Source organism: Amaranthus tricolor, chromosome 17 (assembly GCF_026212465.1).
Source record: "Amaranthus tricolor cultivar Red isolate AtriRed21 chromosome 17, ASM2621246v1, whole genome shotgun sequence".
Lineage (NCBI taxonomy): Eukaryota > Viridiplantae > Streptophyta > Magnoliopsida > Caryophyllales > Amaranthaceae > Amaranthus > Amaranthus tricolor.
Window position 1 is genome coordinate 19,470,495 of NC_080063.1, and position 16,726 is coordinate 19,487,220.

General features: G+C 32.0%; 1 protein-coding gene across 1 annotated transcript; it reads right to left on the reverse strand.

The window, feature by feature from the left end:
- Positions 1-444: 444 nt before the first annotated feature.
- Positions 445-16,430, reverse strand: LOC130803893 (transcription factor MYB1-like). The gene is made up of 3 exons (XM_057668122.1): positions 16,209-16,430; positions 7,767-7,896; positions 445-1,278 (listed from the first exon to the last, which is right to left on the reverse strand). Exons 1-3 carry the CDS (start codon positions 16,345-16,347, stop codon positions 870-872), a joined length of 678 nt encoding a protein of 225 aa, XP_057524105.1. The 5' UTR covers positions 16,348-16,430; the 3' UTR covers positions 445-869.
- Between the last annotated feature and the right edge of the window lie 296 nt (positions 16,431-16,726).

A 16,726-nucleotide genomic window follows, 5' to 3' on the forward strand; every position in this document is an offset into this window, starting at 1 on the left:
CGTTTAAAATAAGTATTGTATTGCACATACATCAGGTTGGTTGTTACATGATATGTTAAAGCAAGTTATTTTAATAGTTATGATAAGGTGAAAATTAGATTTTTTCAGTCTTAGTTGAAAAGTAAGTAATACTCTCTAGAAAAGATTTTGGATAGATTTTTTTTCTTATATTCCTCTTTTATTTGGAGTATCTTCATTTTTTTTTTTTTAAAAAAAAAGCTCTTCTACTTGCTACATGATAAGTGAAAGAATTATAATGCGATTTTAAAAGGGTTTCTTTTTATTTTAGGTTCTTGAAAAATATGGTAAATTAAGCGTCCAAGAAGATAATATTCAATTAAATTAATTAAAACATGTATTTTTGATTTTAAAACATTCATTTATTGAAGTTAGGGCTTGTTGTATAAACTTAACTCAAAATGAGACGGTCTCATACAAGATTTGCTCAATAAAGGAAATATCAATATTGAGTATAGTTAATGGCATAAATAACATTCCACTTACAATTGAGAATTACAGGTTAGCATGGTCTTTGAGGGTTTTTCCTTTCACCCTTATGATAGGGGTTCAATTCTCACCACACGCTACAAGGATTAAGTTCCCCCTTCCCGTGGAGATTATCCAGTTTAACCCGAAACACAAAAGAAAAAAACATACCACGTACTTTCACTATGTCAACTAAAGGAGTTCAAAACAAATCCGACGATCCGATCGACTTTATCCGATCCAATAATCGAACGACTTCAAAATAAATTTAACATTATGTAAAACAATAGTAACACAAAATCTAATTTAATTTAAATCAACCTAAATTTGATATGATTACTCAAATGAACAAGTCTATGCCCACATGTTCTTATAATCAAAATCTAATACGCTATATCCTCCCAGTTGTTCATTACAAATTGCATATTGGGCTCGTCTCTTAATGATGATATCCACTGGTCCATATTCTCATTATTGTCTGACTCTTCACCCTCCAAAAGTTGCCCAATCTTAGGCTCACTATAATTTTGAGAACTGCATTCGTCCAAGCCCAACAAATTTTCTAACCAATTATCATTATCATTCTGTTCATTCACCTCGGGCCCAAACCCATTCTTTGGCCCAACTTCAATCCCATTTCCAGACCCAATTTCAAGCCCATTGAAGTCTTGTGTAGAAGTGAGACTAATAACTTCGTGGGAGGATAAGTAATCCTTGTAAAGCTGAGTGCTACAATAATTTTTTATGTCATTTACCGTTCGTCCAGGAAGTTTAGTTGCTATTAATGACCACCTGAATATTAAAAAAAACAATAAAAATTACATTTTATAATAATTATTCCAATTCAAATAAAATAATTCGACATATTTTCCACATTCATAAGGAGTCAATTGCCTATGTTTTAATTTTATGAATATAATACTTTTTTGTACATTTTTAATAATATCAAATGTTATTTCTATTTTTAGCAATAATTCCAAGGACTTGAGAAGCTTTTCAATCAGCTATAAAACCTATATGGGAATGCCTACATTGGTTACAATTCATGTACATACAAAATGTAACTATCATCTATTAGATCCGATTGTTATTGTTATGTGATTATTTCTTTCATTGACATGTAGCGCTTGTCGATAATAACAGCAAATTAATCATATGTCCATATCAAACCACCATCTCAACTTAAAATTTATTTATTCGTTCTAACTTAATTATATGTTGTGTAATTATGTAGGTTTTATTTATTTTTCAAATATTTGTATGTTGAATAATTGAATATATCACAAAGTTGTCACCATGCATGCACTCATAATCACCATTTGTATCAAGATCATTGAATCACGAATGTGCATGTCGTTGATATCAGAGGGTGGTAACTGATTTCGATCATATACTCCTTTCAAACGAAATTACTACATTTTTTAAAAAAAAAAATCTGACATGAAAAAGGGAAATACAACAGTATTTTTTTTTATTGTGAAAACGATCGCCTAATGCTTTGCGATGATAAGAACAAACAACAATGAACAAAATAAGATTGACAAAGTAACAAACAAGGACACAAAGATTTAAGGAGGTTCACCCAATGATGGCTACGTCCTCCGTGGTGTGTAGTTTATGTTTATATTATATCAAATGAATACAAACAACACTTCAAAATATGAAGAATTACAATTGAAAAGATAACAACAATAGGCTATGTGTTTGGCTAAGGGGTTTGTGTTTGATGTGTTTGCATACTTGAAGTGTGAGTATGAGAGCCCTATTTATAGTACTAGGTACTTGAAGTTGAATGGCTCACATAATTACATAGTTAATATTGAGTAATGAATACTAAGAATTAAGTCTAAGGAGTTGAAAGGTCGAAAACAAGCATCCCATGCGCATCAGAGACTTCGCTCGACCGGAACAGAGAGCTCGCTCGGGTCGAGCGGCTCGGTCGAGCGAGAAGCAGCATAATCTGGAGCATTCTGTCTGACTGCTCGACTAACCAAAAAAGGACTCGCTCGGTCGAGCGGAGCTCGCTCGGTCGAGCGGAGAGCTTGCTCGGTCGAGCGAGTAGGTCGAGCGACCCTTCAGATCTTCTGACAGTAACTTTGTTCGAGCATCTCATAAATCAACCCTTACATATTCTTTATTAACCCATATTAACACCCATAATTCTTCATCAATACTCCACACATAATTGCACCCATTTAGTTACCAAATAATCAAGAGTCACACTCATGAATTCATCCCATTAAAGTGCACTCAAGTCACACATTAGTATACTACCATTCATGATCATTAGTATACTCCATTCATAACAATCTCCACCTTGACTTGAGTTCACCCAAGTCACAACAACAATTCACTTCATAATAAAAACATACACACCTCAAAAATGCCCAAGAGGGCATTACCTCAAGCAAGGAACTAAACCTACCAAGTCAACACATAATTCAAACTTGGTAGTAGGTAATGACTTTGTCATCATGTCGGCCGGATTTTCCGTAGTGTCAATCTTCTTCAATAACACCCTTTTGTGCTCAACTTCATCCCGGATAAAGTTATACTTAATATCGATGTGCTTGGACCTTCTATGAAATGTATTTTGATTTCTAGCCAAATGAATTGCACTTTGACTATCACAATGCACACTTACTTCACACACCTTATTGCACATTTCACCAACAAGACCTTTAAGCCATTTTGCCTCTTTGAATGACTCGGCCACGGCTATGTACTCCGCTTCGGTTGTAGAAAGAGCAACCACATCTTGCAAAGATGATTGCCAACTAATCGCCGAACCACCCAAAGTAAACACGAACCCACTTGTGGACTTTCTATTATCTAGATCACCACCATAATCCGAGTCACAAAACCCGGTTAGCTCACTTGAATTTTTCCCATACATGAGACAAACATTTGAAATATCTTTTAAATACCTCAAAAGCCATTTTAGTGCCTCCCAATGTCCCTTACCCGGATTAGACATATATCTACTCACCAAACTCACCGCATGAGCAATGTCGGGCCTAGAACACACCATAGCATACATAACGCTACCAACGGCACTAGTATATGGAATTCTTACCATTTGCTCTTCTTCCTCTTTAGTTTGTGGACACAAATTCTTGGACAATTTAAAATGAGAAGCAAGAGGAGTAGACACACCTTTAGCATCATCCATGGAGAAACGTTGCACAACTTTCTCAATGTACTTCCTTTGACTAAGGTATAAGACACCCTTAGCCCGATCTCTCAAAATCTCCATCCCAAGAATCTTCTTGGCTTCACCAAGATCTTTCATATCAAACTCACTTGAAAGCAACTCTTTCAAGTTCTCCACCTTAAGCAAAGAGCTACATGCTACTAGCATATCATCAACATATAAGAGCAAATATAGTAAAGAACCATCTTCAAACTTCTTAAGATACACACAGCTATCATAAGAACTTCTAATAAAATCATGTGAAATCATAAAGGAATCAAACCTTTTGTACCATTGCCTTGGAGATTGCTTCAACCCATACAATGACCTCTTCAATCTACACACATGATTCTCCTTACCGGCTACCTCAAAACCTTCCAGTTGCTTCATGAATATTTCTTCTTCAAGCTCACCGTGAAGAAAAGCCGTCTTTACATCCAATTGATGTAACTCCAAATCCTCCATCGCCACCAAAGCAAGCAATGCTCTAATAGAAGAGTGCTTCACGACCGGAGAGAAAACTTCGTGAAAATCAATACCCTCAATTTGAGAATATCCCTTAGCAACAACCCTTGCTTTGTAGATGGGAGGAATATCACTTGAAGGACCCTCCTTCCTCTTGAATATCCACTTGCACCCCACAATCTTCTTTTTCTTTGGTACAACAACGATATCCTAAGTTCCATTCTTCGCAAGAGACTCCATCTCTTGTTTCATAGCAATCAACCACTTGCTTGAGTCATTTGAGGCCATAGCCTCCTTGTACGTACTTGGTTCATTTAACCCTTCGACTTCGCTAGCAATGTTGAGAGCATAAGCAACAAAATCACACTCTTCAATATACCTCCTTGGAGCCATGATCTTCCTTCTTTGCCTAGTTGTGAACAAAGGAGGAGATCTTTGTTGAACATCATCATTTTTCTCTTCATCAACATTGGAGGATTCATCCTCCACTTGTGCATTATTATCATTATTACAAGTTTTTTCAAAATTAGATACAAGCATGCTATCTTCATCAAAAACAACATCTCTAGAAACAATAATTTTCTTTGAATCATTACACCATACCCTATACCCCTTTACACCCACTCCATATCCCACAAAAGTACCTTTTCTAGCTCTAGGTTCTAACTTACCATCATTTACATGAAAATAAGCTGGACAACCAAAGACCCTAAGACTAGAATAATTTACCGGAGTGTTGTACCACACCTCTTGTGGCGACTTGAACTTCAAGGCGGTATTAGGAGAACGGTTGATCAAATAACATGCCGTAGCCACCGCTTCGGCCCAAAATTGCTTCCCCAAGTTTGCTTGATTAAGCATGCATCTTGCCCTTTCTAACAATGTTTTATTCATCCTCTCCGCAACACCATTTTGTTGAGGACGACCTGCACAAGTTCTATGTCTAACGATACCCTCATTAGAACAATATTTGAGAAATCTACTATCAACAAATTCAAGACCATTGTCAGTTCTCAAGGTCTTGATGCTCCTACCGGCTTTCTTTTCAATCATCTTCTTCCATTCCAAGAAGACATCAAAAACTTCATTTTTATGCTTTATAAAATAACACCAAACTTTTCTAGAGAAATCATCAATAAAGGTCAACATGTAGCTACAACCACTAAGGGAGGGGGTTCGTGAAGGCCCCCACAAATCGGAATGGACATAATCTAATATCCCCTTAGTGTTGTGGATGGCGGGTATAAAACTAACTCTCTTGTGTTTCCCATAAACACAATTTTCACAAAAACCAAGGTTCCCAAAATTTTTACCATCAAATAAATCTTGTTTAGAGAGTTCAAACATACCTCTTTCGCTCATGTGACCAAGTCTCAAATGCCATAGTTTGGTGTCACGATCGGACATTGTGCTTGTGGATAAATTTGCCGAGCCAAGTATAGTTGAACCTTGAAGAGCATATAAACTCCCATTCAACTTCCCCTTCATCACCACTAGTGAACCCTTGGCTACCTTCATAACTCCACCTTCACATGTGATTCTACATCCGATCTTATCAAGAGTACCCAAAGATAAAAGATTCTTTTTCAAACCCGGGACATACCTTACATTGGTTAAGGTCCTCACGATTCCATCGAACATCTTCACCCTAATGTTCCCAATTCCAACAACCTTACAAGTGGTGTTGTTCCCCATGGTAACATTTCCCCCATCAACACTTTCATAAGTATGGAAGAAAGTTTTGTTGGGAGTCATGTGAAATGTGCAACCCGAATCAAGAATCCAATCATCATTACCTTTGTACTCATGAGTGGCAACAAGCACATCGCCATTATCACTATCATTCACGTAACTAGCATTTGCATTGCTAGTTCCTTCCCTTGCCTCTTCATCAAGCTTTCTCTTAAGCTTCCAACAATCCTTCTTGATGTGGCCCTTAAGCTTGCAATAGTTGCAAGTCTTATTTTTGTTTGGCCTCACGGACTTTGACCTTCCTTTACCCTTATTTCCACTCCCACTAGTGGAACCTTTCTCTTGTGACCTTCCTCTTACAAACAAACCGTCACTAGCATTGCTTGGTGACTTTTGTGATAATTGAGTATCAATAAGATCCCTTTGAGTCAAGGCATTCTTCACATCATCACAACTTAAATTATCTCTACTATAAAGTAGAGTTTCTCTAAAGTTTTTATAAGAGGGGGGTAAAGAACATAAAAGATAAATAGCCAAGTCTTCATCATCAAGCTTAACATCAATGTTTTGCAAATCCATGACAATGGAGCAAAACTCATCCAAATGAGGTTTCAAAGGTTTACCTTCCTCCAAGCGTAAGTCGTAGAGTCTACTCTTCAAAAGTAGCCTATTGGTAACACTCTTGGCCATGTAGAGTGATTCCAATTTCTCCCACATACTCTTGGTTGTAGTTTCTTTAACAACCTCTCTAAGAACTTCATTGGATAAGCATAATTGGATTGCGGATAACGCCTTTGTGTCTATCTCTTCCCATCTTGATGCGGACATTCCTTCCGGCATTATCTCTATACCACCAATTGCCTTGTGTACACCATTTTGAACCAAAATGGCTCTCATTTTGACTTGCCACAAGCCAAAGTTTACATTCCTGTCAAACTTCTCAATATCGAGCTTCATTGTAGTCATGATTTTCAAGTAATGATTTCTTAAAACACCGCAAAAACACCTTTGCTCTGATACCAATTGAAAACGATCGCCTAATGCTTTGCGATGATAAGAACAAACAACAATGAACAAAATAAGATTGACAAAGTAACAAACAAGGACACAAAGATTTAAGGAGGTTCACCCAATGATGGCTACGTCCTCCGTGGTGTGTAGTTTATGTTTATATTATATCAAATGAATACAAAAAACACTTCAAAATATGAAGAATTACAATTGAAAAGATAACAACAATAGGCTATGTGTTTGGCTAAGGGGTTTGTGTTTGATGTGTTTGCATACTTGAAGTGTGAGTATGAGAGCCCTATTTATAGTACTAGGTACTTGAAGTTGAATGGCTCACATAATTACATAGTTAATATTGAGTAATGAATACTAAGAATTAAGTCTAAGGAGTTGAAAGGTCGAAAACAAGCATCCCATGCGCATCAGAGACTTCGCTCGACCGGAACAGAGAGCTCGCTCGGGTCGAGCGGCTCGGTCGAGCGAGAAGCAGCATAATCTGGAGCATTCTGTCTGACTGCTCGACTAACCAAAAAAGGACTCGCTCGGTCGAGCGGAGCTCGCTCGGTCGAGCGGAGAGCTTGCTCGGTCGAGCGAGTAGGTCGAGCGACCCTTCAGATCTTCTGACAGTAACTTTGTTCGAGCATCTCATAAATCAACCCTTACATATTCTTTATTAACCCATATTAACACCCATAATTCTTCATCAATACTCCACACATAATTGCACCCATTTAGTTACCAAATAATCAAGAGTCACACTCATGAATTCATCCCATTAAAGTGCACTCAAGTCACACATTAATATTCTACCATTCATGATCATTAGTATACTCCATTCATAACATATTGAATGTAAGATTATAAAATATACTTGTTCCTTTAGCATATTGAGTCTCAATATTAATGTAACATTGCTTGCCTGTTTCCGAGAAGCTTGTGTTGGCTTGCAATGATGTTGGCCTCATCTTCACTAAAGTCCCCTCGTTTAATGCCAGGTTTTAGATAGTTTAGCCATCGCCATCTGCAACTTTTTCGACATCTATTTAATCCTGAAATTACACCAAACAAGTTATTCCCTCCGTTTTTTTTGTTTGTGCACTTTAAACTTTTTACTTTATGAGAGATATTTAATTTAATTTTTAAAGTATATATAGAAGATAAAATATATTCATATGAGATTTTTTAGATTTGTTTTGATGTTAAGTTTTTAAATATATAACTTTTACAATTTTTTATAATGCGTACTTAAAAATATTAAGACTTAAAATTTACTTTAAAAACCATACAAAAAGTAAAAGAGAAAAAAAAAAGGAATGGGGGAGTAACAATTATATATTATATATACATGCACAACATGCAAAATATAAGAAATATTATAAAATGACAAAATACAAAGACACATCATACATGCATAATAAATTGATGAATTACAAGTTAAATGTCATCATTATTCATAGTTATTTTATTGAGTACATATATTTTCATTTCTATACATATGAAAATAATGAAAATATAAATTAAAATCAACACAAAGTGTATATTATAAACAAAATTATCATAAAACAATATAAATCAAAATCATTATAATGCATGTAGCTAAAACCATATCTGATAAGACGCCTAAAAATAAAAAGTTTGTAATCTGACATATTTTTGAATGCACATACGTAGAAGTATATACCTGCTCTTTGAGGAACTCTTTTCCAGCAAGAACCCTCTCCGTATTTTTCAATGCACTTACTTGTGTGTTAAATAGATTTTTCAACAGAAAGATTTTCCAACGAATGATACTTCCTTGGTGATTAATGAATTTTTTCGCAAACAAATTAAAATTATTAAAGGTATTAGTTTTCTCAACTTTATTATTACTTGATGATGAGAAATAGAATTATTAATATCATGCATTATTGACTAATATATATAGATTATAAGAACAATCTTGGTGTTTCGATCCAATTTATCATGTTAATGACAATCACAACTCAAAAGTTTAAGGTATGATTAAACCAAGATCGTTAGATATATATTTTATTTTAGTCCGTCTTTTTTTAAACCACTTTGTAATAAGACAAATATGATTGAACAATTTTTTTTAATTTCATTCAAAAACTCATTATTATTACTTTTTTATCTCATTTATATATACAAATATATTTCGTTTACTTATTTTTCATCTTATTCTCTAATTACAATTCAAAAACTATAACTATTTCAAATGTATCAAACTTAATTGGATGAAACGAAGGTGTATTAATTTTGTTCTAAATCTTCACAAATCCGAAATTTTGTTCCTTAGAGATTGTCATGTACATTTTCCTTTTTAGTCAATCCATTTTTTTTAAAAAAAAAACTTTTAGTTAGTCCATTTAACTTTATTACTATTTTTTTGGACATATCTTCACCACTTTGTTAATTTTATTATCATTCATGCAACACTTTTTCTTCAATCTCACAATTTATATTAGGCCGTGATAATTCGGCATATAATCTTCCCGTGGACCCCGCGTGTGGACACGGGACACCTGTGGGCTCGGGCCAACAAACCAACGGGTCAAGAGCATTGATTTGCCATACACTTGGTGAGATTCATTGTTTCCCAAAACCATACGGCAGTAGGAGGATTAACTCACCCAATATATATTCAAGTTCACAACCCACTATTTTATCAATGTGGAATCTTGTCTCACATGTGAAGTATCTCCAACACTCTTCCTCACATGTGAGCCACATCATACCAGAAACCACCTTCAGCTCTGATACCATATTAAGCCGTAAAAATTCGTCACATAATTTTAGTTTGGCTCACTCGTGTGGACACGGGACACACGTGGGCTTGGGCCCACAAACTCACAAGTAAAGAGCGTTGACTTGCATAATTTTAGTGAGGTTCATTATTTCCTAAAATCATACTCCCTTTTATTCACCTTCGAAGTCCCATTTGACTTTTCACAGATTTTAAGGAAAGTCAAAAGTGGGACCCTAAGGGTAAGAAAGAGAGTGGTATTATGGGTTTTTAATGTAAGAGAGGAAAATTAGAATGGGTAATAAAGGGTATAATTGAAAATAGGATAAAATTACTCAGGGCATAAAAGTCAAAAACTCATACCAAAAATAGAAATGAGACAATTAAAGTGACTTGACCATAAAAGGAAATGGGACACATAAGCTGAATAGGAGGGAGTATGATAATAGAAGAATTAGCTCACCTAATATATATGCAAGTCCACAACTCACTATTTTATCAATTTAAAATCTTGTCTCATATGTGAAGAATTTCCTATCAATTGTGACAGTTTCTTGTTTACTAATAACACTGCACTGGAAGAATATCTGAATTTCATTATTATCTGATTCTATAATTTGCCTGTAACCCATACAACTTACTCTAAATCTTAAGATTTAGGGTTCATACTATACACAAAAGTAGGACTGCATTACCACTGCAGTTTCATCATTATATTCTGCTATATGATGTAACTCATCGATGCATTTCTTACAAAAGATAAAAAAATTACTGTAACAACATTACAATATATACTGTAACGTCAATTGCATCAGGTGATTTTCTTGAATCATACCGTCAAGTTACCTCTACTAAATATAATTTTAGAGTTTTAATCATCTAATTATCACTAAAATAGTGAGTTATAAACTTACATATAATATTTGGTTGGTAATTCTCTTACAGCCACACGATTTTTGAAAATATTAAACCCCATTATGTATGTACGCAAGTCAATGCATAGAATTAATAAATGTATTTTATGATTTTATCTATTGGAATTGGACCACCTGAAATTTAATTACAGATTTCTTGTATTACTACTTATATCAAGAACAGTTTGAACAACACTTGTGGAAACTTTTTGCAAGGATTAGCACGTACATACCGGTAAGAGGTGGAAATGAATCTAATGAGGTTTCATCCTAAAATCAATTGTTTTAAGGTGGAGTTACACGTCAAATTTATGTATATGTTACTCTACCACTAACCTTTATCGAATTCTTCGATTTGAGATTAGTTGCATAAAGCTAGAAAGCAAAGTGAGTGCAAGCAATCTAATTCCGTCTCTGAATAAACAAAAAATTTAACATCATAGCCGGACCTAGATAGTTAAGGTGATGCAACCCCGAAAAAATTTCAAAAAAATTTTACTTAGGGTTGAAACTCGTAACCTACTGCCAAATATAAAAATCAATTAATCCCACTTCAATACCACTAAGATACGACATTCTAATTATAAAAATATTACGATTAATGACTATCAAAAGGAAAGAAATTATGACTATTCAGTTTCCTTAATTCTCTCATTTTTGTTTCTATCTTCCCCTCGTTCTCTATTTCGGAATTCGAAAGCCTGCACCACAGCACCAACACCATTGTTGTCACCTGCCTGCAGTCGTTCTACAACCCTTTGTTGCCGACAATCGATTGGTTACTGCCTTGCCGGTTGTACTAGTGTTGCCGATCAACTGGTTCTTGGCACTCTTGCCCTCTTCTACACGCTCCAATCCTCCCACAGTTAAATCAGGTAAAATATTGAAATTGAATTAGGAGTTAGAATTTGATTAAGTTTTGTATTGTGAATTTGAGCATGATTTAATTTGGGTATAATTTTGATTTGATTTAAATTATGACAATTTTAATTTTATTTGTGTATGATTTGGGTATTATTTGTTCATGAATTAGAATTTTAATTTGCTTTAAATTATGATCATTTTAATTTTATTTGCTTAATGACAATTTCAATTTAGAATTAGAATTTGTATTTGTATTTGTGTATGATTTTGTTGATTGTTATTCATGAATAAATTAAAAATCATGTCTTGGACTTCTAATTCTCTTTCGCTTATCTGTTGATGTTTTGTTCTTTGGCTTTTACTCGTTTTTATTACTATTGTTATCAGTACTATTTTTATTTTATTTATATGCTTTTATTTATTTTATTTTATGTTTAAGGGTTAAGCCTGTGTCATAAGATGCAGACTTGCGGAATTAGCTTCAACTTCACTCAATCCTTTTCATTACAGGAACATCTCTTGATCTCTTTTGATTCGAGAGACTTTTTAGCTGCGCTCTCCTTTATGAGTATGAGTTGCCGCCTTCTTTTCCTCCCTAAATCCGAATCATAGTTTTCTGTGGGGAATACATTGAGTATGATGATGATATGATCTTTCAAATTATGTTTTACTTATTAATGAGAATTAAAACGCTTTTATTAAGGTCGGAACTTTATATTTCAAATCCAATCTAAGTCCGTCACTCCACAACACAAAGCCACGCCATTTGAATTTTGTCACAATAATTAACAACAATTGAATGTCTTGTGAATATAGACGCACAAAAGGTTATATCTTCATTATGTTTTACAATTATTTTTTCAACATTGTTCACAACCGTTTTTCATCTACTCCACTGTTTTGCTATACTCTACTTATTTTTTTTCTTCTTATGTTCAATTTAAATTGCTATAATGAACACTTTATAATCAGAGTTTCATTTGATTAATTATAGCAATTTCAATGGAAAGAAATTAGAGTAGTATAGTTGTATTCAAGTCCCATTAAATTATCCAAATGTCACTACTGAAACAATTATTTCATTTGAAATATAGCATTGACTCAAATTTAATTATTGGCAAATTATTAAAATATAATTTTAGATTTGAGTTAATTTCAACATTGTATTTAAATTATGTAAAATTGACAATTTGATACTAACTTTTTAAACTTTGTCATTCTCAAATTCTTCCATGTTAATTTTATAATTGAAATTTATAATTTAAAATGAATTACTTATTGTCAAACCCAATCTTAAGTGGCTTCCACTTAGGGTGGGATATAGGAGAGTCAGATAATAACGCAAATATTACCTTTGTTAATGATAAAACTAACAAATATGTTAATTCTGATTGACCTTTAATAGTAAACTTCTTAAGCAATTCGTTTTACTTTAATCTATATCCGAACTTAGAGAATTATAAATGTTTAGCTCAATCGAAAAAAAATATTTAAACTTCATAATTGTAATTTAGTGTTAACATTTCTAAGGTTGGGCTTTGTGGGTGCGGTTTTGAGATTTGTGCAAAAGCTTGTCACAGTTTACGAAGATTACGCAAACAACCTATCATATACGAGTAGTTGTAGAATTATCATTCTTCATTCTATTATTAATGACCATTTCGAAACCTAATTTTCCTCCTGTGGTTTGTGGTTCCAAGACTTGAACCATTTTCATTATATTGCTTTTTTAGAATAGCAAGTTAGCAACTTAGCAAGTAAGTACTCGAATCTTATCTTTTTCTTCTACACTCTCTCATATATCTTTTTAAATTTGCTATATTATAATGCAAATTAAAATGATCAGCTTTTGCATGTAATGTAGCTATTTCAAAAGATCAAAAAGAGAAATATATTTCAAGAATTTGCATTTTGATAAGTTTATTTGTGTAATTTTTTAATGTGATAACTTTTCTTGCTAGGCTTATTTAGTGAAATTTCTATTTGTTTGTTTATGTTTAAAATTGCTAATGAGTTTTACATTTTTTTTAGGAGTATGTAATAGGTGTACTTTCATGAAAACAAAAGAATTATAATATTTTTGTGTTAACGATTAAATAATTGATTCGTTCATGGCCATTTTTCTTCTCGACTATAAAATCTACAAACCAATGTATTATTTCTATCTTAGCTAAAAATCAAAAGCTTTTATTATTATTTTTGATATTTGGCTAATAAGTTTTGTTTTGTTGATTAACCGATAAAGTTTTTCCTATTAGCTCAATGTTATGTAGACAATATTCGATGAAATACATATACTTCCCTTTCTCAACTAAAAAAATTTTGTTCGCATTTGATAACTATTTCCTTTTGTTAGAAAATGACTTTTTTGTCGACCAATAATACATCAATGTAATAATTAATTTTTTAACTGTATAAATACTTTGTTATATAAATACATCTTTGTCAAGTAATGAATAATTTCTTGTCAAATCAAGAATCTTTTTCTTGTCGGCTAATGAAATGAAAGCTCTCGATTAAATATTTTTGTGTCAGTAAATAAATTATTTTTTCTTGTCAGCTAATGAAATGGTAGTTGAATAAATATTTTTGTCTCAAGCAATGAATTATTTCTTGTCGGCTGAGCTAATGTGTTTCTTTTCAATTAATGCAATATTTTTACAAATAAAAATTTCTTTGTCATGTGTTGAATTATATCGTCAGATAACAAATATTTTTCTTGTCATCTAATGAAATTATTTTGATCTGTTAAATTAATGTAATAATTATTTTTTTTTTGTCAGCATAAGCATATAATATTTTCTTCTTACGTATTAGATAACAAATGTCTCTTTAACGTCTAATAAATTTTTTCAAAAAATAATTATTGAAGGTATTATTTAATGCCAGGTTTTAGATAATTTAGCCATCGCCATCTGCAACTTTTTCGACATCTATTTAATCCTGAAAATAACGATACTCACATTCTAATTATATAATTACTAGTATACAAACTCGTGTAAAATATAAAATTCTAATTGAATATAAAATTATATATAAATATAAATTTTAAATAAATATGTAATTACATGTTATCTGTATAAAGTTATACTCCATTTTTATAAAATAGATAGAGAACTTTAGAATATATAGTGTTTTTAAGGAAAAAATTATTAATATAAGTATTAATTAAAGTTCTTTGTCATTCTCAAAATAATTTTTAATTATCATGTATCTTTTGTTTATTGATGAAATATTTTAGAATTAAAATTTTATTGAAAAACTTTTATTAGTTAGCAAATACTTCAACATGGAAATGCAAATATATATTCTAAAAAACTTTAAATGGAAATCTTATGGAGCTTTTAAATTCAAAGATATAATATTTTAAAAAAACTTGACAAAACATATCTAATTATGATATATTACTCATATATTAAAGGGATGACTTAACTTTGGTAAGAATTTTTTCATATGAAAATTGACAAATTACTATGAAAATGCCATGTGTAATTTTATAGTCTTTTTATAAGACTAGATAGTGCCCGTTCATGCACGATTATATTAAATTTTCTGACATATTTGTATAAGCTAAGATTTTATATAATCATTTAATAAACGGAATTGAAAAAGATTTTATAAATAATTGAAAAAAAAATAAATAAAACACATGATTTGCTAATACATCAAATGATATGACCTAAAAAATAAAAAAAAAGTAATCTATATGGCTAATATTATAGTCTTAATTAGTAAGTAGTAAAGTCAAAGGTATAAATATTACTTATAATAACAATGACATCATCGTTGAGTTTTAGAGGGAATTTTTTTTTTTAAAGTTCTAACACGTAAGCAAATTTAAAAAGTAAGTAATGATGTCATAAGTATTTTGTTTTAGTTTAAAAAGTGATGATGTAATAACACATTATCATTACATGCATTAGCAAAAAATGTGCAAGCCGTTTAATTTCAATATTGAGGGGCATTAACTACATAGTAATATTATTAATGATATGCACAACTTGCAAACCATTAATTAAATTAATGACTAAATGCAACACATACCCCCATTGTTTTTATGAATTTTAACAACTTTTATTTTTCTCCGTTCTTTTATTTCCTAACATTTTAATTTAAACAAGTGTCACCATCATTTTCTTTAACTACACATATATTTATATATTGTCATCGTTATTTCCCTATTGTATTATAAAGAATGCTTGTCGCCTTTCTTTCCAAAAACTACATTATGTCTATAATGATATGTACATCAACATGCAAAACATTTCTGGAAAGACAAAAAAATAAATTACTCCCACGCACAGGCACTATAAATTTCCCACAATTTCTATTTTCATTCGTTTTTTTTAATTGTCTTACATTTTTATTTTGATTAGTGTCACCATCACTTTAATTTAATTTTTATAATTTTAATCCATATATTTTCTCTTGTATTTTATCACACTTTTAATCATATATAGAATCATCCAACTCAGTGATCTTTACTATCGCACATGTAATGAAGAGTGCATATACCACACTATGGTACACCATGGGAAGAAGCCAGTTGAATTAAAACTTTAAGTTAATAGTTATAAATCTTAAAATATATATTATATATTCTAATATGCCCTCTTACACTTTGGACCAAAAATGTGAATATAGCACTAAATATTCACTTTAAAAGACAGATGGTTGAAATTCGAACTCAGAACCTCTTATTACGTTTGCTTCTCGTACCATGTAAAGAAACCAACTCAATTTAACCAAATTATAAATTAGAATCTATATACCAAATTATAAATTAGAATCTATAGTATTTTGTATATGTACTTATAATTAAGTGTATTAATTTATATACCTGCTCTTTGAGGAACTCTTTTCCAGCAGGAACCCTCTCCATATTTTTCAATGCACTTTCGTAGAAGGTCGTCTTCTTCCTCTGACCATGGACCTTTTCGAACTGTACTCTTACATGCAGCTCCATCCTCTTGCATCATATATAATCGTAATATAAATGTGTATGTGTATACATATACATCGTTCTAATTATAAGATAGATAAACGTACGTTGTTATAATATATAGCAGGCAGAAAAAAAAAAAAAAAAAGATGATAATGATCAGGACTTAAAGCTTAAGCATCATCTTTACCACAAAAAATATGATATATATATTTCATTAATTTGCATTTGGACATAATTTGGACCACCTTTAAATTTATGCATTTCTTATTTTCTTGTACTTTCCTAAAGAACACTTTGAAAAACAGTAAAAAAATTCATGTATACAGTCAATAATGGTAGAGGACTAGAGGTGTTCATTCGGTGATCGGGTCGGTGTTGGATGGGTGTCATCCTTGGTTTAGTTGTATTTTAGA